The 23,229-nt window shown below is 45.0% G+C and overlaps 1 protein-coding gene across 7 annotated transcripts in view; it reads left to right on the forward strand.

The window, feature by feature from the left end:
- SEC23IP (SEC23 interacting protein) overlaps positions 1-20,961 on the forward strand; it is a 47,480-nt gene extending 26,519 nt beyond the window's left edge. For 2 of the 7 annotated variants that reach the window (XM_029932691.1, XM_029932697.1), the window contains exons 12-19: positions 479-574; positions 4,789-4,986; positions 8,934-9,089; positions 9,489-9,591; positions 11,235-11,420; positions 12,041-12,203; positions 12,697-12,798; positions 19,854-19,943. In XM_029932691.1, the coding sequence (XP_029788551.1) occupies positions 479-574; positions 4,789-4,986; positions 8,934-9,089; positions 9,489-9,591; positions 11,235-11,420; positions 12,041-12,203; positions 12,697-12,778 (984 nt within the window). In that variant the 3' untranslated portion in view covers positions 12,779-12,798; positions 19,854-19,943. Of the gene's footprint in view, positions 1-478; positions 575-4,788; positions 4,987-8,933; positions 9,090-9,488; positions 9,592-11,234; positions 11,421-12,040; positions 12,204-12,696; positions 12,799-13,709; positions 13,879-19,853 lie in introns of those variants that run through there. The other 5 variants (XM_029932692.1, XM_029932694.1, XM_029932693.1 and 2 more) reach the window with 5 other exon arrangements.
- The last annotated feature ends 2,268 nt before the right edge of the window (positions 20,962-23,229 follow it).

Raw genomic sequence — 23,229 nt, forward strand, 5'->3', positions numbered from 1 at the left:
AAATGAGGCAGTGTCGGAGATCCTGGTGTGAGATGATTCCTAAGATCTGTTACGAGAAAAGCGCACAGTTTATCCTGTTTGAATAGCAGGCCACGCACACAAGGAAGACCGCGTAGGTGCTGCGTGTACGGCAGGTGTCTCTGGAAGGGGAGCGGATGGTCAGCAGCGGCTGCTGAGAGGGGTGGTTGGGACAGGAGTAGATGAGACAGACTTCACTGTCTGCTCGACGATGTGGCTTTTGAGTTTTGTACAACGTGCGTGTATTTTCTGCTAAAAATGAATAGAGCGGTTTAGATGTGGAGGCCCCAGATTTTACAACCTAAATTAATCCATGATTTGAAAACAAACTTGCAGAAAATTGACTGGATCTTAGATTGCTTTTGATGAAATGGTTTCTTATTATCATCTCCATAGCTCAGTTTCAGTTCGTCTGTCATTAGACCAATTAACTGATGTGCTTGTTTGTTTCCTTTTAAAGCTTATGTGCACGGTTGATGACCTGAAGGAGATGGGCATACCCCTTGGGCCCAGAAAGAAGATAGCTAACTTCGTAAAACAGAAAGCCATTAAACTGGTAAAGTTTGTTTCCGCCCTAAAAATAGAAGCCCAAACTCATCTTTTGACGAGCTTGTTTGTCTTTTGGAAGTTTGTGCGGGTCCTGGTATGGTTGGGCCGGCAGGTGCGCCCCCTGCCCAGGGGCATGGCCGTGTTGGCGGAGGCTCAGGATTTCAGTCCTCGATAGGGTGACTGACCATCCCGATTTTCCTGAAACCGAGAGAATTCCCAGGCTGAACGACTTGCCATTTTAAGACTGGTATTTGGGGATTTCCTGGTGCAAACACTGGGGAAGCCCTGGGCAGGTGGATGCATTGGTCACCCTAGTGCCCAGTTCAACTACTTATTCATGAGCAACTTGCTTCACTTTTCGGATCCTTGATTTCCCTCGTTTCTAAAATGTGAACGATGCTACCTTCCTTCTCGAGCTGCAGTGAGGATGAAGTAATACGTGTCCGCTTTGCCCCCAGTAAATGTTAGCTCGTGTTCTCCCTCCCCAGGCCTCACCATATAAAGAAACAAGAACAGACCCACTAAAAATCTCCTAACAACCAAAAAGCAAAAATTCTTAACAATACAAAACAATGCCACAATTCAAAAGCTTGTAGAAAAAATAGACCAACTGGGAAAAACTCATTTGTTTAATTTTCATTGATTAAATTAACTTGACGGATTTTCTAAATACTTAGAAAAAAATAGCACTTAGGGTGGCTACTTTATGTGTATGGTTGTTACCATGGTCTATGTTGATCCTTCCATCTTTTGAATTTCTGTGGTTCTTTAATTTGTGTCACGTGTTTGGAACTTCTTATAAGGTCACTTTATACGCAGCAGGACTATAAAGTCTTAGGACTGATTTGTTATGATCAACTTGCTTAATTGAGTTATTCAGCATTTAATGGGCATCTTTTGAGTTAGACACTGTGCTCAGGATTTGGGATCTGGAGATGAACAGGGTGTGTGGTCTAGTTAGGGGCAGAGATTTGACTACAAATGACGCATTGGTCCTGTGACAGAGTGCCGTCTGTGCTGTCAGAGCCAGGGAGGGGTGGCACTTCTTGCCTGGGGAGAAGGGGCTGGGAATGGTGAGAGAAGACTCCTTCGATGCTGCTGCCCGAGCTTGAAGGAGAGAAGGATCAGGGGAGAGGGCCTTCCAGGAGCAGGCTCGTCTCTTCTGTGGCTGAAACAGCAGGTGAGCTGGGAATGTGCTAGAACCGGGGTCCTGGAGGCTGGAACGGCAGGTGTTGGAGTTTGGATTTCCTTTTGTCAGGGAGTGGGTCTCAAGCATGTTTTTATTGCCATGAAAGTCGTGGTACCTTTTTTTTTTTTTTTTAAGTTTATTTATTTTGAGAAAGAGGGAGAGAGTGTGTGTGTACAAGCAGGGTGAGGGGCAGAGAGGGAGGGAGCGAGAACCCCAAGCAGGCTCCAAGCTGTCAGTGCAGAGCCCGACGGGGGGCTTGATGTCAAAACCAGGAGATTGTGACCTGAGCAGAAGTCAAGAGTTGGACGCTTAACCAACTGAGCCACCCCGGTGCCCTGGAAGTCATGGTGCTTTTAAAGAAATACCATGAAATGCTGACCTGCTTATTAGTTCTGTCACAAATTAAGCTTTAGTATCAAATCATCTGTTTGGTCTAAAGTTTAATTTCTATTTTAGAAATTTTAAAATGTAAAAATATGTACAATAAACCACATTATGAAATTTCAGCCATGAGCAAATGTATCTGTAGTAAATGAGTTTTTAACATTTTGATTCCTGCCTGGTTTTTCCATTAACATTTGCTTTCTTTAGCTATTGGCTAGGGCCCACTGGCCGATAGGGAGTGCTAAAGGAAAAAAATTGGAGCCAAGCTTAAAATTGAGACAGTTCTATTATCAGCTTGATTTAAAATGTTTTTAAAATCCTATAATTGGAAGATTGTACTTTTTAACCCCCTTTACTCATTTCTCATGCCCTCCAGCCCTTATCTCTGGCAACGCCAATTGGTTTTCAAGTTTTATGTTTGTCGATTTTTAGATTCCACGCTTCAGTGAGATCATGCATTTGTGTTTCTCTGTCTTACTTTACCTGTCATCATAATGCCCTCACGGTCCATGTTGCAAATGGCAAGATTCCATTCTTTTTTATTGATAAATAATATTCATGTGTGTATACACACACACACACACACACACACACACACACACACACACACATTTATACCGCACTCCCACCGTCATCCATCAGTGGACACTTCAGTTGCTGTCATATATTAGCTATTGTATAAAAAATGCTGTAATGAACTTGGGAGTACAGATGTCTTTTCAAGATCGTGCTTTTGTTTCATTTGGTTTTACCTCTAGAAGTGGAATTGTTGGATCATATAGAATATCTGCTTTTAATTTTGGTGGGAACTTCCATACTGTTTTGTGTAGTGGCTACACCAATTAACGTTCTTATGAACAGTGTGCAAGCATTCCCTTTTCTCCACATTATTTTCAACATAGTTATCTCTTGCCTTTGTTGATAATAGCCATTCTAATAGTTGTTAGGTGATCCCTCAATGTGGGTTGACTCTGTATTTCCCTGATGATTAACGACGTGGAACATATTTTCACGTACCTGTATGCCACGTATATGTGTGTCTTCTTTGGGAAAATGTCGATTCACATCCTCTGCCCATTTTTAAATTGGATTGACTTCATTAAATATGTGTGTGTGTGTGTGTGTGTGTGTGTGTGTGTGTGTGTGTGTGTGAAATGGGCCATAGTTTCATATGCCACCAGTAAACCTCTTGCTCCAGTTTCTGAGGGGACACTGTTTGAGAACCACTGCTGTCGAGCGGTGAGAGGCTGTTGGGAACCTCAGAGCAGTCACTGTAATTCTTCAGCGACTCAGTGGGAGATGACGAGGGTGTATAAGGAAGTGGAAAAGAAGGCTGGCACAGAGTTATTTTTCCTCTTTGGTCTGCCGAATTCACCAAGTAGACTTGTTTCCCGATTTCTTGGTGTTTGTCCTTCATGGACAAGATCGGCCAGCGGTTTTGTTGGGGTGCCGTTTTCAGCAGTCTTAGGCTGTCACGTGCAGCCTGGCGAGTGAGGGCTGCTGGAATGACGGCCTTGTGTCAAACCGGCCAGTCCCCCCGTGGCGGCTGTTCACGGTCCCCTGACTGTCAGGCTGCTGCGCCAGGCCGCGGTCGCCAATCAGGGAGAGCGGGTTTGATCTCATTCCTGCAGAGACACACCTGCTCCACAGGCGCTCCCAGAGCTTTGGTTACTGCCTCACAGGTGGAAATACGCGGGTCTTTGATGTTCAGCGCAGGAAGTTTTGAATGTTTTTGCACCTGTGTGGTCACCACCTAAAACATTTGTGTCATTGGAATATTTGTGTCATCGGATCGTTCTCTCCTGCGGCTTTGTAGTCTGCTCCTCCTGCCATCCGATGCCTTCTTTGGTTTCCGTCACCGTTGAGTTTTGCTGGCTCTCCAAGTTCACATAAATGGAACAGCATCATATGCTCTTTTGTGTCTGGCCTCTTTTATCCACAATCATGGTTTTGAGATTCATCCAATTGTTGCAACATTTGCAGTTCAGTCCATTTTATCTCTGAGTACTTTTTCCATTGTGTGACTCTAGCTGTAGTGTGTGCTCGTCCGTTCTTCCCAAAATAGTTGTGAGGAAAACTAGTCAGTGGCACCATGTAAATATAATGGGTATGAATGTGTTGAATGAAGAAATTTCTCCCCAAATCCACATCTTTATAGGAAGTATGTATTTTGCTATTAAATGGTACTTTAATATGTCTAAAGTTGATACCATAAATGAAGAAGTTGGCATTTTTTATTAAAAAAAACTGAGTTATGTAGAAAAATAGAGCAATTGGGGGAGGGTCAGAGAGAGGGGGAGACGCAGAATCCAAAGCAGCTCTAGGCTCTGAGCTGTCAGTGCAGAGCCTGACCCGGGACTCGAACCCACGAACCTTAAGATCATGACCTGAGCAAAGTTGGATGCTCAACAGACCGAGCCATCCAGGGTTTCCTTTTTTCTTAAGAATTTTAATGTAAATTGTAGAAAGCCTGGCATTTCTTCCTCAAACATGTAGTGTGTGTCTCTAAAAAGGACATTTCTCTAATCACCACACTGCCTGAGAAATGACTGAGGATTTCTTACCATTGAGATAACATGTCCCATAGTGACAGCTGGTTAACTGAACTTCTCCTCAGGGTTATATTATGAATTGTTCGTACTTCACAGGAACAGAAAAAAGCAGCATCAGAAAAGAAGGCGGTGATGGCCACTTCGCTGAAAGGGCAAGAGGAGAGTGCTCAGAAAGCTAAAGAAATGGCTTCTCTCCCCTCAGAATGTAACGAATCCAAGAGGAAACTTCCAGTTGGTGCTTATGTATCTTCTGTGCATGTTGATTATGAGTCTTTTAAAGTTGGCACTGGACAGGTAAGTTTACATGTTCATTAGGGCTGCGTATTTTATATTGGAATCACGTGTCTTTGTTATTTGAGTTGGTTTTAAATTCTTTAAAAATTCAACATTTATGGGGGGTGATGGAGAAAACTGTTTATTTTCTCAGTAGGATTGTCTGCGTCTTTCATGGAAATGTTCAAAGTAAGGGATTGAATGTGTACTGAACATTATTCCTTTGGAAATTATTTTTATTTCAGTTTTTCCATTATTTTGTAGCAGTATTTTATGTTTTATAGCATTAGTGTCTCATAGCCATTAGCAACAGAGTGGCAGTCGTTAGAAAAAAAATTATATTCTGAACACAGTAGTCCCCAGTTGCCTGCGGTTTTCAGTTACCCACGGCTGACCGTGGCCTGGAAGCAGGTGACTCTGCTGACAACACGTCAGTAGTAGCCTGACATTTATTACGTCACATGCCTGCGTCATTGCCCACCTCATCTCACCACGGTAGGCCTAGTATCATCTCACACCGCCACAGGAAGGCGGAGTGCAGGACAGGAGGGTATTTCAAGAGAGATGGACTACATTCACATAACTTTTATTACGGCATATTGTTGTAATTGTTCTATTTTATTACTCTTTTCGTTAATCTCTTACTGTACCTAATTTATAAATTAAACTGTCGTAGGTATGTATGTGTCGGCAGAGACATAGTATATAGCGTATAGAGTTTTCTGAGGCTTTAGGCATCCGCTGGGGGTCTTGGAACGTATCCCCTTGGATGAGGGAGACCACTGTATACTTAGCTTCCTGTGAGAGAAACTTGCTGCATTCACTTAGCGTCTTATTGTACATAATTCTTCCCTTGCAGAAAAATTTCTTCCTTTTTCCCCCAGAAAATTTCTGTAAAAACCAAGGACTCAATGGTGCTATATATATATATTTTTTTTTTATAAATTTTTTTTTCATGTTTTATTTATTTTTGATACAGAGAGAGACAGCATGAGAGGGGGAGGGGCAGAGAGAGAAGGAGACACAGAACCGGAAGCAGGCTCCAGGCTCTGAGCTAGCTGTCAGCACAGAGCCTGACGCGGGGCTCGAACCCACAAACGTGAGATCTGACCTGAGCCGAAGTCGGAGGCTTAGCCGACTGAGCCACCCAGGCGACCCAATGGTGCTATATTTAATGAAACACTTTAACGTACTTCTATCTCAGTGGCTTAGGCATATTAAAATCTTTTAAGACATTGCTTTTTTGAGTGTATTTATAGTTGGGTCTCTAAAGTTCCATTATCATGGGGGTTCATGACTGATTTAAAAATGGACAGGGTGTTTGTTATAGCCTGTTCAGAGACAGAGACAGTGAGGGGGGTACAGAGAGCGAGGGAGACACAGAATCAGAAGCAGCTCCAGGCTCTGAGCCGTCAGCAGAGCTCGAGGTGGGGCTTGACCCTGCGGACCGTGAGACCATGACCTGAGCCGAAGTCGGACGCTCAACCGACTGAGCCACCCAGGCGCCCCTATATACTTTAATAAAAATGGGAAAATACTACATAAACGTTTTACCAAAACATTATACTGCTATTTTCAGGCACTCTGTTCTGCATATATTCCCAAGTCAGTAGATATTTCTCTCATTTTTAGTGACTGTCTTGTTTTACTGTTTGGAAAAACGATGACTTATTTTGTCACTTACTTGTTATTGGATGTATTAGCTTGCCTTGCCCGGCCCCTGTAACAAAGTATCACACACTAGGTGGCTTTGAACACGGAAACTTATTGTCTGAGTTTTAGAGGCTGGAAAGTCCAGCGAGGTGTCGGCAGGGCCATCCTCCCTTTGAAACCGTCCTGCCTTCTCCAGCCGCCGGCGGTGTGCCAGGGGCCCCTTGGCTCACAGATGCCATTCCCTAGACCTGCTCTCACACGGCTCCTCCTGTGTCTGCGTCCTCTGTGTGTCTGTCTCTTTGTCCAGATTTCCCCTTTTATAGTAACACCAATCATGTTGGATTCGGGCCGACCTAAACACCTTGCTGTAACTCAGTTACGCTGTAAAGACCCTCTTTCCACACGAGGTCTGAGGCACTGCTGTGTAGCTTTCTCGTGGGGGACACAGTTCACCCGTTACATTGGACACGTAGGCAGTTTTTGGTTTTTCACATTTTTAAGCAATCCAGCGATGAACACTTTTTTTTTTAATTATTTTTGAGAGAGAGAGAGGGAGCGCAGGGGAGGGACAGAGACAGAGGAAGACAGAAGATCCAAAGCAGGCTTCGCGCTGTTGGCAGTGAGCCTGATGCAGGGCTCAAACTCACCAACCTTGAGATCATGACCTGAGCTGAAGTCGGAGCCTTAACCCACTCAGCCCTCCAGGCGCCCCCAGTGGTGAACACTTTTAAACCAGTTTTCTGTGCACTTTCTTCATTACCTCCTTTAGCTAAATGAGTAGAAGTGGGATAGCTGGACCCAAGAGTGGACGCAGGAACATTCCGGTAGCTCCCTCCGCTTGCCCTGACACGGCTGTGCGGGTTTGTGCTCTTGCTGGCAGCTCGCAGCATTGACCCCGGGCCGGCCTCCTCGCCGGCGCTGGTGCCGCCCGCCTCCTTTACAGACCGGCAGGGCGCTCACTTTGGTCTCTTTCTTCTGAGGAAATAACTTTTTGGTGAAAACAGAATACTTTTACGTCCTAGTATTTCATTTATCTGCTAACCTTGTGGGGGGCAGTGGTGTCTCGCGGTGTTTCTGAGCACTAGTCAAGTTCGATATTCGATTTCTTTGGGGAAAGTGCTAGTTTTACCTACTTTCCTACTGAGTTTTTTTCCTTCTCAGAGATCGAAAAGTTTTTGGATATTAAGGGTATTTGGTCTTTGTCATCTATGTTTTAAATACCTTTTCCTTTTAACTTGGTAGTTTCTTCTTTTTTTGTCTGGAGTTGGGGGAAATGGCAATTTGGGAGCATGTCCTGTGTGCTCTCATCAGTAGCAGAAACCATTACATTTGCACATATAAGGGCAAGCGAAGGCACGCGCAGCCCACATTTTGTTAGACGGGGCAGCCTAGTGTGGTCGAGGGGGCATCACGTGGGAAACACGAGTCCTCATTCTGCCCCCCACTGGCTGAGTGCTCTTGGGTGAGTGGTGTCATCTGTCATCTGTCTGAGCCTCACTGTCTTCATCTGAGAAGTGACGTGATCATCGTGCCTACATCCCCGAAGCAGGCCTCTTTCGCCCACTTAGGGATTACGGTATTCGTTGTTCACCTTTCATTGTTCTTCATTGTCCCCCGCCACTGAGCCACAAACCAGAGGGCTTTGTAAACCGTGGAGTGCCCCCACTTCTTCATCTAGGCAGTTCTCAGCGGGCTGAGCCGCTACCCGCAAGTTGTCCCAAAACAGAAGGTCTTTGTGGACACACCGTTTTCCTAACGGGGAGAAACTTGCTTGAACAAGCGAAGATGGCGGCTGTGCTAGAAGTCGCGGTTGTCAAGTGCCGAGCTCTGTGCTCAGCACTTCGTGTGGATTCAGTTATTGATTTTTGAACCCCGTTTTGAGGTTGGGATTGTTATGGTCCCCGTTTTGTACGTGAGGAAACAGGTGGAGGTACGAGAGGTTAAGAAACTTGCCCAAGGTCCTCTAGTAAGGCGTGGAGCCAGGATTCAAACCGCGGCAGTTTGAATCTAGAGACTGCAGTTTTAACGATACTTTATAACTAAAATAAGTACAGTGCTTACAGTATACTGTACATACTGTGCTGCATGAGAAGTAGGGACGGAAGATGTGGTTGTCTGTGAAGATTTTAAAGAGAAATTTTTTAGTCCCTTTTAAAAAAGCTGTGACGGTGAGTATCAGCATCATAAGCCGCACCCGGTGTGGCATCGTCTGTGTGGCTGTGGCCTTAGTTAGGTGCAGCTCCAGCTCGAATTGTGCATTTTGTGTCCTGTGACATTGGAGTGATGACCTGTTTTAATTTTTTGATTCTTGCTAGGTTTCTGTTGTTTACAACTCATTAGACTTTGAACCAGAGATTTTCTTTGCCTTGGGATCTCCAATTGGCATGTTTCTCACCATTCGAGGAGTGGATAGGATAGATGAGAACTACAGGCTTCCTACCTGTAAAGGATTCTTCAATATTTATCACCCGGTGAGTGAACCGAGTTCCTTTTCCTTCTGAGGAAGACCAAGCACCTATCTGGAAGCCCCTATCTAGATCCTGCTGATAGATTCTCAGCTTATTTCTTAGGAACTAACTCTGATTTTGATGTACAGACAGCCCAGCTCTTGGTCCCAATAGAGAACGGTCTGATGCTTCCCGGTAAACTTCTCTACCAGAAAGCCTTTGTTCAATGAAATAATTCTATCGTTTTGCCTGCAAAGTAATTTTACCCCCAGACTTGGAAGTCTCCTTGTAATTACCGGAGGTGAATAACTTGGAGGAAAAAAAACCCAAAATCTCTGCTAGTTTTCCGTTTTGTTAACCAGCTGAGTTATGTAACTCAGGACAAAAGAGCTTTTCCTGAATTTCCAATTTTTCCATTTACAGCTTGATCCAGTGGCTTATAGATTAGAGCCTATGATTGTTCCAGATCTGGACCTGAAAGCAGTTCTCATTCCCCATCACAAAGGCAGAAAAAGACTTCATTTAGGTAAAAAGCGAATACTGTAAAAACTTGTTTCCTTCCTGTCATTTTGGAATCTGTCAGTCCTAATGAATTAGGTGTTTCCTGTGATTTGTCATTGGATTATGAAAATTTTAACACTAAGTTCTTTCTGAAAGAATTAATGTTATTGAAATGCCTGCTTGCCTTGTTTAGAACCTGTTTATTAAATGTTCAGAGGAACTGGAAAGAAAGGTTTGAATGCATTGTTTCTCATTGATGACTTTCTCCTTGAAATGGCTTTCTAATGGTTGAGATACTTGAGAATGAGATGCCAAGAGTTTGGTAGAATTTGGTCATAATTTTTGGAGTTGGGAAGTAGAGTAACACTTGAACTTAGGACCAACAATCAGAAAATAAGCTTTATGCTAAGTTAAGTGAGCTGTCATTTCCTTGCTAACAGGAGAAACTTTCCTCTTTAAAACTGTTCATTAAACATAGTGGATTGATGATAATTCCAAGTCGGGTTTAGATTCTCTTATGCCAGTTAAGGGTGTATGTTATCCATAGGCTTAAAGGTTTGGGCGGAAAGGACGGAACTGTAGCTCAGAAGAGTGAGGAAAGTGATCCTTCTCTGTTTTGTTTACATCATGCTTTTAAAAAATATTTAACTCTTTTTTGGGGGCACTGGGGGGGGTCAGTTGGGTATCTGACTCTTGATTTTGACCCAAGTCATGATCTCTACCTCTGCACTGACAGCGTGGAGCCTGCTTGGGATTCTCTCTCTTCTTCTCTCTCTGTCCCTCCCCTGCTCGTGCTCCCTTGCTCTCTCTCTCAAAATAAATAAATATTAAAAAATAAATAAAAATAAAAAATATTTAACTCTTTTGGAGTTAAAATGAGAAATTTGATACTCAAATACCTTGAATTCAAAGAGGATTTATTCAACAAAAGTAGAAGAGGTTGAAGGAGCAGGAGTTTCTTCATTTCTAAAGAAGTTAAATTGTGGTCATGTCAGAATGTCAAGTTCTCAAAACGATTTTGCCATTACCCCTTAGAAAAGAGGTCATCTTTTTAATCTTGCGGGCCCATTCCACACCCCCCCCACATTTACAGTTAAAGAAAAGCACATGAATTTTTATGGTATTTGAATTCCTTCAGTCTTCTTTCTTTCTTTCTTTCTTTCTGTCTTTCTTTCTTTCTTTCTTTCTTTCTGGGAGAGGAAATGGATACATATTGGTTGGGTTAGCTTTAATTGTTTTTTGTTTAAAAAAAATTTTTTTTTAATGTTTTTTATTTATTTTTGAGAGACAGAGAGAGACAGCACGAGCAGGGGAGGGTCAGAGAGAGAAGGAGACACAGAATCTAAAGCAGGCTCCAGGCTCTGAGCTAGCTGTCAGCACAGAGCCTGACACGGGGCTCGAACCCATGAACCACGAGATTATGACCTGAGCTGAAGTCAGGTGCTTAACCGATTGAGCCACCCAAGTGCCCCTTTAATTGTTAAAAAATGACAGAATAGGACTCCTCACAACATTTTCATATTCTTGGCTGAGAGACTCCGGGTGCTTGGCGTTGAAGAGAGGCCTTGAGGGGTCTCCTCCTGTCTGAGGACGATGTTAGCTTTTGTATTAATTTTCGTGGTGTAGAATTTTACCCAGTGCCTAATTAACTTGATGTGTCGTCTTCAGAGTTGAAAGACAGTCTCTCTCGAATGGGATCGGATCTGAAGCAGGGCTTCATTAGCTCCCTGAAAAGCGCTTGGCAGACGTTGAACGAGTTTGCTCGCGCTCACACCTCTTCAGCTCAGCTCCAGGAGGAACTGGAAAAAGTGGCCAATCAGATCAAAGAAGAAGAAGAAAAGCAAGTGGTTGAAGGTAAATTTGACCTTTGAGGCATTTTCTAGTGCGAATGTCCTTTGTAAACACAATACTTGCGAATTGTCTAATGAGGCTTTTCCATGCTGGTGTCTGGTTGACATGTTCTTCCTCCAAAGAAGACTCTGTTCTGGTAAACTACTCAAAATGCGTGTCCTCCTTTTCCTGGATTTTCGCCTCATAGCTGCTGGACTTTTTCACTCTGCTGTCTTCCGTTTTGCGGAGACTCCTAAGGCCGGCTCGGCCTATCAGCTTGTTGTCCAGGCGTGTTAAAGACCCGCGGCAGGGCGTTAGCTTCCTGATGCTGTCCTTAACCGGCTCATCACGTTATCGACGCGGTCTGCATCGTCAGGCCGCTGTGCCGTGATGCTTCTTTCTTTCTACAATGTTCTCTCACTTTTCTTCAAAACCTGTGTCAGCTCACTGGCTCTTTCTCCTCTCCCTCGGGTCGCCAGCCCCCCCTCTTTCCCCTGCTCTTTGGAGGAACGGGAAGCGAGCCTGCTCGCTCCCCGGGTTGCTGCGTGTGTCCAGTGATTTTCTCTTGGGCCCAGAAAGTCCGCTAAAGTCGAAGGATAATGGTTAAGTGGTTGACTTTGACATTGAAATGGTTTAAATTCTAGCAGAAAAGATTGTTGAAAGTCCAGATTTTTCCAAGGATGAGGACTGCTTAGGAAAGGTGGGAATGCTCAACGGAGGCCGCCGAATCGACTACGTTCTTCAAGAAAAGCCAATAGAGAGTTTTAATGAGTATCTTTTCGCTCTTCAGAGTCATTTATGCTACTGGTAAGTGTTTTCTTCTTCGATAACATTCCTGTGGCCTCTAGGCGCTAGCACATCCAGCAGTTTTAGGGAGATGCTTGCGGATTTATCATTTGGGATGGAATGTTAATTTCAATGGCCATATACTCAAAATCAGTCTTTTCCCCCATTAGTTTGTTGTCCACTAGATGGCAGTGTGTCATCTGCCTTTGACCTCAGGCCTGTGGGACTCGCGCGCTGGATGTAGGGCTGCCTTTCACAGACTGAGTCGTAGGGACTTTGAAAAGCCATCCTCTCGTGAAGCCCCGGTCACCACGGTCACCACGGACGAAGGCCGCACAGCTGTTTTGTAGCTGCTCGGCGTCTGTCCCGTTTGCAAGGGCGGCTTTAAGACCACACCCCTTTATTTTCATAAAATAGATTGACTAGAACAAAAGGTGCGTTTTCCACCTTTATGCACAGAGGTTACTTTCTGCTCATGTCTGATAAGTAACAATTGTTCTGTTCTTTGTGATAGGGAATCTGAAGATACTGCCCTGCTCTTACTTAAAGAAATTTATCGAACAATGAACATTAGTCCAGAACAGCCCCAGCATTGACTGGACTTCAGCCTCCCTGTGTGAGTGGATCTTCATTATGTGTACACATCCTGAATGTTTCATTCTGAAGTCTTTTTTAGTTTTTTTTGTTTGTTTGTTTGTTTTGCTTTTTGTTTAATGTAATCTCTGTGCCTCGCTGGAGCTGGAACTCATGACCCCGACCGCGATCAAGAGTCCCATGCTCCGCTGGACTGTGCCAGCCGTGTGGCCCCTGAAGTCTTTTCTATGGAGTTGATGTTGGCTATAATTTTCTCTTATTTCTGTTTCTTCCTAGTGGATTCTTTTTTTCCCCTTCAAATTAAGAACAGAGAACTTAAAGAGGAGAATTGGTTTGCAATCTACATTTCTGATGCATTACATATTTTTTTTCTAATTCTGCATGAAATTTGAGTTCTTTGATTTTCAGTTTCTTTATAGAAGATCTTCCCAGGAATATCAGTTAGGAATTGCTTTGGTTGTAGGTAACAGAACGCAGCTCACAGTACCTTAAATGAAGAGCAGTGTATTTTTCTTGTGGAACGGGAAGGGTGCCGCTGTTGAGTGAAGTCACTGGACATCCACACTCTTGGTGTCTTCCCGTCTGCACGTCGGCTGTCACCCTGCAGTCACCAGACGGTTCTCCTCACTCCAGGCGTCATGCGTACATTTGAGACCTGGAGAGGGGGGAAAGGACTGTCAGTTCTATCTGTTCCTTTTAACTAGGGAAGCAAAAGGGCATGTCCAGAAATTCCCTCATGCCTATTGCCTAAGCCTGTGTCACATGTCCCGGATCTCCCACAGCCCCAAACTTTGGGGGGGATTGTGAAAGCAATGTTTTCTGCGCCCCAGTCTTTACAGAGGGAAGGGATAAAGAAGGGGGTTAGACCCGAGTGAACCAGCCTACATCCCTGACTGTTCTCCTGAGACCCTGACACCTCTTCTTGCTCCCTAGGTGATGCATCATTTACAAAAAAGAGGTAGAGTGGTTTTTAAATAGCTCGAAATTTTGAAGCCCCGCAAAGCTGGAATACAAGTGATCAGCTCTAAACTGTGAAGTCGAAAGTAGTTCCTGGCGCTTTTTATTTTTCTAACAATAAATGTTCAGCTCAGCTTCTACCTTATCTTGGAGAGGTAACTACTTTGAGTAGGATTGCCCTGAAGGGGTTGCCCTGTGCACGCCCAGTCTAGTGTGTGTGCACGTGGAACAGAGGGGTCTCCTTGAACGTGTTGTGCAGCGTGAGGGGTTTCCATCAGCCTATAACCTGCGCACCTTGTGTTTCATGTTAGCTGAGGGCCTCTTCATTCTCTTCAGTGGCTGCATGTGTGGCTGTGTTCCGTCTTTTTTAGCCAGTTTCCCATTAATGCACATTTAGATCATTTCCTAATGTATGTTAGGAAGTCTCAGTCAACAGAGTAGGTAAGAGCTCTAAAAAGCCATTCCGTAATCAAACCCTTGATACAGTTTTGTCAGTTCTCACCATTTCTGATACTATAGTACTAAAATAAACTGGAGGTGATGTCAAAAGCTACTCCAGTTCAGATTTTCAGTTATAAAATGATTCCTCCTTTGGTTGACAAATACGTATTTAGTACTTACTATATGCCAGGCCCCACTTTTCACGCTCTGGGTAAATGGGTAAGAAGATAGCCTCACCTGTAAGGAACTTACCTTCTACTGGGAGGAGAGCAATAGGAAGCCTGTGCTTTCGCCTACAAGTGCGTTTCAGATGCCGATAGGCTTTGTGGAGAGAGAAACTAGGAGGATGTTGTGAGTGCTGGGTGGCTACTGGGCAAGGCCTTGCTGGGATGATGACATGGGGGTTGATCATTGAAGGATGAGGAGGGGGTGGATGTCCAAGGGTATGGGGAGAACACACAGAAGGAGGGGCAGCTTCCTTCGGCGGTCAGGAGACGGGAACAGACGTGGCATGTTTGAGGGACAGCAAGCAGACCAGTGCGGCTGGTGGGAATAAATGAAGGGGAGCCCGGGGGGAGGGGAGTCAGAGGTGGGTGGGCCTGGGTCTGAGGGAGCCGGTAAGGCCTTTGCATTCTACTCTAAGTGTAACGGAAACACGGAGGGCTTTAATGCACGGGGTGGCCTGACTTGGCTCAGGCTTTAGAAGGAATGCTCCGGGTGCCAGGTGGAGGGCAGACTGCTGGGCAAGAAGGAGGAAGGGGGAGCCGTGAAGAGGCTGTGGTCACTCTGATGAGGCCCCTCTTGGGAGGGACGGTGACAGGTGACTGAATGCAGATCTGTTGTGGAGGGAGGGAAGCCCAGGACTCCCAGAGGGATTCATCATGGGGGAGGAAGGAATGATGTTGAGGATGACTCAGGATTTGAGGTGAGCAGCTGGCCGGATGGGGTTCCTTTCTGGGGAAGGCTTGTGGACAGGGCAGGGTCTTTTGTAGGGGCTGGGGGTGAGGAATCAGTAGTTCTGTTGTGTTAAGTCAGTAGTTGATGATGTTCTGAAGCTGATGGCCTGAAGCCCAGAAGAAAGTTCTGAGCTGAAGGTGAAGACCTTAAAACCAGTCGTCAGCATATACTTGGCCATTTGGAGTCAGAAACTGGATGGGATCACCTTGTAGGTGGAGAAGAGAAGAGGTCTGGTGGAGAAGGAGGAGCCATTGAAATGAAAGAAAATTTGGGGGCTTAAGATCTCAGGGAAGCTGAGAAAAGATAGAGTGGTCAGTGGTGTCCAGGGCTGCTGACCCAGAGGTCCAGAAAGAGGGGGGCCCGAACTGGGCCATTGGCCTGAGGCTTGAGGAGGGCACAGAACACTGGTAACCTGGAGCAAAGCTGAATGCCATGGCAGAGGTGAGCTGGGCTGAGGAGAGGTAAGGGCGCAGAGAGGAAGGAGTTTTGCTGTGAAGGGTAATAGGAGGAAGATGGGCGGACATTTTATGATATTAAGGTATGTTTGCTACTGACAATGATCCAGTATTGGGGGGAGAAGATGGTAAGGCAGGAGCAAAAGGGGATCCTTGTGGAGGAAATACTTGAAAAGGCATTGCAGGAAGGGCTTAGGTCAAGTGAAGCATTTAGCCCCAGGGAAGGAACAGGGATGCATCTTTCCCGGGGCCAGATGAAGCAGAGGAGTGTGGGCACCGATGCGGGTACGTGGTGACAGCGGTGTCCCCTCAAGGCTCTTCCTCGTCTGGGGGAGGACGGACAGTAAGTCAACAAGCGAAGTGTGCCAGACGGTAAAAAGTAGAGCAGCAGGGGCAGGGGTGGGGTGGGGAATGAGTTTGGAATGGGACAGATTGCTATTCTGTATCACATGGTGAGGGACAGTCTCACTGAGACAATGTCATTGGAGCAAACGAGGGAGGCCGGTATCTGGAGAAGGATCATTTTAGGCAGAGAGAAGAGCCGCCTCATTCTTTGTTACGACTGTGCGGTATCCCACTGGCTGCCCCACTGTCGTTTCTTAAACCGGTTCTTTGTTAATAGGCATTTCAGTTATTCTGATCTTCTACTAGAATAAAGCTTTAGTGATACATAGCATTTAAGAGTTGCATTGTATTCCATTTTATAGTTCTGTTATTTTTTAAAGTAATTGATCTCCCATTGTTGAGTGTTTAGATGTTTTCCCAACTTTATTATAAATAATTCTGACATGTAGTTGCATATATCTTTTGCACATATCTGTTTGGGATAAATTCCCACATGTAGCATCATTGGATACAAGAGTATTGCACATTTTAAAAGGATTTTGGAGCACCTGGGTGGCTTAGTCACTTGAGCATCCGACTCTTGATTTTAGCTCAGGCCATGATCTTGGGATTGTGGGATTGAGCCTTTTGTTGGACTCCGTGCTGAGTGTGGAGCCTGCTTTGGATTCTCCCCCGCCCCTTCTCTCCCTCTGTCTCCCTCTCAAATAAAAAAAAGGATTTTTATACTACCTATTGCTAAATTGCATTTGCTTAGTTTTCATATTTCCTGTCAGTATAAGGCGAAAGATTTATACGATCTGAAGAGAAACCAGAGTATTTTCCTGTCAGCATAAAAATGCCAGTTTTCCTGTATCCTTGCCAGCATTGGGTATTAATCTTTTTAAAAATTTTGCCCATTTGATAGTCAGAAATTATTATAATTGTTTTAGTTTATATTTCCATTATTAGTGAAATGGAACATTTTTGTTATATTTAAGTGCCCATTGGTCATTTGTCAGTTGTCTAGTCTTCTTTTCTGGAGGTGTGGTATAGAGTATATTGTTTCTTACTGATTTATAATTATGATATTTAAGGATATTAACCATTTGTCACTGCAAAGAGTTTTTCCAGTTTGACATTTGCCTTTTATTTTTAGTTATGCTTTGGAATTTGGGAGGTTGGATGGGTAGAAAGTATGCTTTAAAAATGAGTCCAGGCTCTCCACATGGATCCCCTGTGATGGTGGAGTCTGTGAGCCCCAGCTTATAAGCCCGTAATAATAAAGCCCTTTGCTTTTGCAAAAAAAAAAAAAAAAAAATGAGTCCAGCCAAGAGATACAGAAGTGCTGATGCATAGGAGCACATGTACCCCAATGTTCATAGCAGCACGGTCAACAATACCCAAATCATGGAAAGAGCCTAAATGTCCATCACCTGATGCATGGATCAAGAAGATGTGGTATCTTTGTTCGGGGCTCTCAGCATGGATCCACCACGCCGGTAAAGTCTGTAAGCCCGAGTCTAGGCCCCGGCGAGCCTAAACCCGTAATAAAGCCCTTTGCTTTTGCAAAACAAAACAAAAAAAAGAAGACGTGGTATATATACACAATGGAGTACTACATGGCAATGAGAAAGAATGAAATCTGGCCATTTGTAGGAAAGTGGATGGATCTCGAGGGTGTCATGCTAAGCGAAATAAGCCAGGCAGAGAAGGACAGATACCATATGTTTGCACTCATAGGTCTAACAGGAGAACAGGAGAAACCTAATGGAGGACCAGGGGGAGGGGAGGAGGGAAAGAGAGTTGGGGAGAGAGAGGGATGCAAAACCTGAGGGACTATTGAATACTGAAAATGAACTGAGGGTTGAAGGGGAAGGGGGAGGGGGAAAGAGGTGGTGGTGATGGAGGAGGGCACTTGTGGGGAAGAGCACTGGGGGTTGTATGGAAACCAATTTGACAATATTAAAAAAAAATGAGTCCAGTCTTTTGAGATTAGTTATTTCAGTAATTATGTTCAATTTTTTTGTTCTCATATGGTTTTCTAAGTTTAACTGTATAGTTTAGAAGGATATACTTTAGAAGAATAGAGAGGCTTTTAACTTTTCTCTTAAATAGGTTTTTGGCCTATGCCAGATATTGAAATGTATCCTTTTGTCATTGATGTTGATGTGTTCTTCTTTGACATTTTTATTACATGTGTAGTTTGTTTTCTTTTTTTGATGAGAAAATTGATTTTTAAAAACTTATTTAAGGTTATTTATTTATTTTGAGAGAGAGAGAGAGACAGCGTGAGTGGGGAAGGGACAGAGAGAATCCCAGGCCGGTGCTGGGCTGCCAGCATGGAGCCCAAAACGGGGCTCGAACCATGTAACTGTGAGATATGACCTGAGCTGAAACCAAGAGTCAGACACATAACTGACTGAGCCCCCGGGTGCCCCGAGAAAATTGACTTAACATTTTTTAAAAATCCAGTGTAGTTAACACTCAGTGTTCTGTTAGTTTCAGGTGCACAACATAGTGGCTCCCCACTTCCAGACGTAACTCCGGGCTCATTAAGATAATTGTGCCAGGTCTTTGTTTTCTAGGCTTTTTGTCGTCTCTTCTATTGATTTAGTCACCTGTCTACCATATTTCATTGATGGCAAGTTGTATGTTTTCCACATTTTATCTTTAAGTTTGGACTGCATCTTCTAATCAGCTGTTGCCGGGTTGGTAGTTGAATTCTTGCCAAAAGGGTATGCATTATTTCCTACCATTTACTGAGTGGGGCACTGCCGACCTGAGCCGGCCTGAGCTCATTTCTCTGCTGCAGATACTTGGACTGTGCTGCTAGGGTGAGTTCAGACCCACGGTGTGTGGGCTGGCAGGGCTGGGGGACCAGTCCACACACCAAGGAATCTTCGTCCCTTCTTCCCGTGGTCAAGGAGGAGGCGTGCAGACTTCTTGGCTGTCTGTATCCTGAGCGTCTTTTTTTTTTTTTTTTTCCTTTGCATGGGTACCGAAACTGATGGTGCGTCTCACAGTTGATGGTGTCTTCCATTCAGTGGAATACGGGGTTTTAGTGACTGTAACAAAGATTTATTGTCTGGCAGTGCAGGTTCTGAGTACCCGACAGTCCTGGCCGTTGTCGCGAATGACTTTTGAAATCACTTAAGTTCCCCTGACAGTCTCTTTCCACAAAGCAGAGCAAAACCTAACATGAAAAGCTAGGAATCTTTCATTTCATACCGAGTTTTTCACTGCCCATTGTTTTATTCTCCTTATACTTGGTTGTAAACTTCGGGCAAGAACTTTACTTCCTGAGGCTGTTCCAATACTGTATGATAATTTAGAACGGTTCTTCTGTACTTGGTTCATAGAAGCTTAGATCACTTTGGTTGAATAATTCTATTATTTTCTCTTCTTTAGTCCTTTTTAGAATTGTTTTTTAATGGGCGCCTGCGTGGCTCAGTTGGTTGAGCATCCGGCTCTTGGTTTTGGCTCAGGTCATGCTCTCATGGTTCGTGAGTTTGAGCTCCACGTTGGGCTCTGCACTGCCAGTGCAGAGCCTGCTTGGGATTCTCTCTCTCCCTCTCTGTCTTTGCTCCTCCCCTGCTCAGGCGCTCGCTTTCTCTCAAATTAAATAAAAAAATAAAAAATAGAAAAAGAATTGTTCTTTAGGAACCTCACATGAATCAGACAGAAAACTGTTCTTTTCCGAACACATTTTGTTCCAAAGATCTGCCATGCTGGTTAGTCTCCCGAAACACTCATCGCCGTCCATCCCCGCGGAAGGCCCGAGGCCTCGTGCTCACGGGCCGCGTTCTCTGGAGGCGCTCGCAGTGTGGGGTAAGGCTGGGCGCTTGACCTAGTTGTTTTACTTCAGGAAGGAGCAGCGGTGCAGCAGTGTGTCATTCCTGTAACTTTGTGAAGTTCACCGGGTATTTGTTTTTCTCTTTTGAAGACTTTCTCATCTTTCCAGAGAGTCGGGATAGACGTCACATTGCTGAGAAAGCCCTCAGAGGACATTCCCCGTTTGCTCCCGTGACGGCTGCCAGAAGAGGTTCATCAGCGTTTGCTCAGCGTTTCTCACCCGCGGGAAGCCATTTAAAAGAAGACGTCCGGAACAAAGACAATGAAGAAAATCAACACCACGTGTGGACAGTGTAGATAAGGAAATGTAATTTTAAAAATGATGCAGTTAAAAATTCCTCAGATCAGTTTAGTTGTATAGCCGTCAGAGTCACGCGTGGTATCAGTGAAGAAATACGTGTAGCATGCAGATGGTTATTTCCGTTTCTTAAAAACTCATTGTCAAAGGGCCATTAAACTTGCGTTTCTAAATTAATGTAGTACGCTCTTTGATTCAAGTATGTATGGACTTCTTGAGACACTGTAGTAATAATGATTTTCCAAAAATTTATGTTCTACTTTAAATGTGACGTGTAGTTTCCAGCTGCTTTGATGCGGGGTCATTTGGGTCTGAGAGGAAGTAACCAAGATCACTTCTATTCCGAGTGGAATCTGAGGCCTCGTGAAGCCTTCCAAGCCCTCGCCGGGAGCGTGCCTGTTGGGAAGGGGTCACTCCTTTGGCAGAGAGGGCCTCGCGCGGCTGTGGGGAGCAAAGGGGGGCTTTCCGGCCTGTCACCTGACCTAGCTGTGCAGTCGCCTCAGTGCTGAACTTTCAATTATTATGAGAACCAAAGTAGAGTTTTTAGGTTTCGGTTTTTTTGGGGGGGGGGTTTGCTTTGTATTAATTTCACGTAAACCAAAGTTTTTCAAGGTATGAAATGTATTGCTCCTGGACTATAAACCTACTTCCTGGAAAGACTGTTCTGTAATATTTCACTTTGTTTTACTATGACTTCAAAATCAAATGATCTTAAATATTTTCCTAATACTACATGGGAATGCTGATTTTTCTTCTTTTGTTACGCGGTAGAAGCATTTTACACTGTTTACATAGTTCTCATGGAACATAGACTTTTTTGAAAGCAACATAATGATACACTTTTTTTGTGTATGTATTCTAATTAGTGTCAATAAAACAGTAACTGCATTTTTTAAAAGCAGCATACGTCTGTTTCTGGTCTTCCTTAGAAACACTCCTGTGAGTTGAGCGTTCACTCACTTGTCGTTGTGAGGACCTGCTGTACGGGGTTCATCCATAGCGTTTGCTCCTAATGGTAGGATTAGGACAGAACAGTTTTGGAGCCGAGGTGATGTCAGGCAAAATGCGTTCATTCCCGCGAACCTCATTCTGCGGTGAGCACAGGGCGCTAAGTGCCTTTCTCTGCAGACCGATGGCCGATCGGGCTGGATGCGGTTTCCCTGACTCCATTCTGGCCTTCACTTCTCTACACCCGCTGCTGCTGTGTTTCGCTTAATTTCCACTTATCTTCCCCAAACTGGCGACAAAGAAAAATGAGGGTTACGTATGTATCCTTAACAGAATCCAGTTTGAATTTTCAGTGTACCACTGGTCTGGTCTGCCTGTGTCCTTTGAGTATTGTGCAGAGAAGAAGCGCCTGAACCAGTGTCCAAAGAATAAATGCGTACCAGGTGAGTTGCAGGAATTTTTAGATTCTATTTTAACACTTGAAACGTGTATTAGAAGTTTTTGTGAATTCTGCCTGTGGACATGTATTTATATTACTCTTCAATTTAAAGAAAAACAAAAAAAAGCAAAACTGTTAGCAGTTCCCATGAGGATGGAATCTGCATCTGTTAGCATATTGTTCACTGTTGACACCACTGTATTGAGCACAGTCTTGCCTCATAGTTAGACACCTCCCAAATATTTCTTGAATAAAAGAATTTTAAGAATCAAAAACGTGGTTTAACACTTGGAAGAGACCTTGGAAGACCATCTGGATCAGTGGTTTGCAAACTTTTAAAAAGCAGCAAAACCCTTTCTCAAGTGAGACCTTTCCAGAAAATTCCAGAACATAACCTAGATGTGAGCATAGCTTCTGAGTCCAGCTTGACCTCTCCAATTCCCCCAGGAACAGCTCACCCCGCCTGGCACCCACCACCCCAGCCCCTAACCCGGGCTAACGCCCTCTCTTTCCCCAGGGGAGGAAGCGTCAAGTCTCGTCCTTCTGAAAGGGTTTCAGACCCAGAGTGTGGGCCAAGAAAAAGCATCGGTGTCTGAAGTTGGGGGTCTGAGTCCTCGTAAAACCGGAGATGCTCACCTGGCTGGTTACGTTGACGAGTAACAAGGGGAAGGCACTCTTAGCTCCGATACACCTGTGTGTTTCCAGAGTCGTCGATAAGGGTGTTTTCTCAAAGTGTGAGTGTCCTCATAACAGAACTACACAGATTATGTTGATTTTTGAGGTAAGTATGTTCCTGGAAAGGTGTGATTCACGTAGAGCCTTGGAAATGAGGCAGAGATGAGATACCCCCACCCTGGCAGGAAGACCAAATGTGTGAGGTAGTCACTCACGACACGTGGTCTGGCTGTGAAGAGGGCGGGCCATCAGGACCGTCCCGTCCCAGGAATCCCAGGGTGATTGGCCTCGGTGTCTGTATTGCCGTTGTTTTGATGGGAAGTGTGCAACTACGTGTTTACCACGCGACACTGGTGGTGACCTGGTTTCCCGCGTAGATGTTGCCATCTGGGAAGAGGTGAACTGAGCTGCTGAGTGGTTGGGTTTCTTCTAAGGTACAGTCCCTCGCAACCCGCTCGGTTGGCGTTCTGGCTCAGGAGGCGTCAGCCCACAGGTGGGTCCTCTACGAGGAGGTGATGGAAGTCAGCTCCGTAGGGGCTGAGGTGACGGCCCTGTGTTCCGGCTGTCCATCTCCCCGCAGAGCAGGGGCTGGACTGGGCTGGTTTGTCCCCTTGACGTGTCTGTCATGCTTCCGGCAGGTTATCAGCCTTGTCCTGCTATTTCACCTGAGTGAGCTTCCCAAACCTTGGCAGCCTCTTAAAGGGCTCTGGTGCCTCCCTGCCTTGGTGTCCAAGCTGTGGCTCCCGGGATGAGACTTCGTCCCTAACGGCAGGCATCAGGCATGGCATGTTTTGGTTTTCTTATTAAAAAAAAAATTTTAACGGAGACAGAGCATAAGCATGAGCATGGAGGGGCAGAGAGGAGAGGAGACGCAGAATCTGGAGTCTCCAGGCTCTGAGCTGTCAGCACCGAGCCCAACGTGGGGCTCGAACCCACAAACCGCAAGATCACAGCCTGAGCTGGAGTCGGATGCTTCACCGAGCCACCCAGCCGCCCCAGTGTGTTTTGGTTTTGATCCGTTTCCTCCGTCCTGCAGTTCTCAGCCTCACAGTTGTGAGACTGAATGGAAATACGGGGAAAGTGCAGCGCCGGCGCTAGGCACATAGC

The sequence above is a fragment of the Suricata suricatta genome, chromosome 2, assembly GCF_006229205.1.
Source record: "Suricata suricatta isolate VVHF042 chromosome 2, meerkat_22Aug2017_6uvM2_HiC, whole genome shotgun sequence".
NCBI lineage: Eukaryota > Metazoa > Chordata > Mammalia > Carnivora > Herpestidae > Suricata > Suricata suricatta.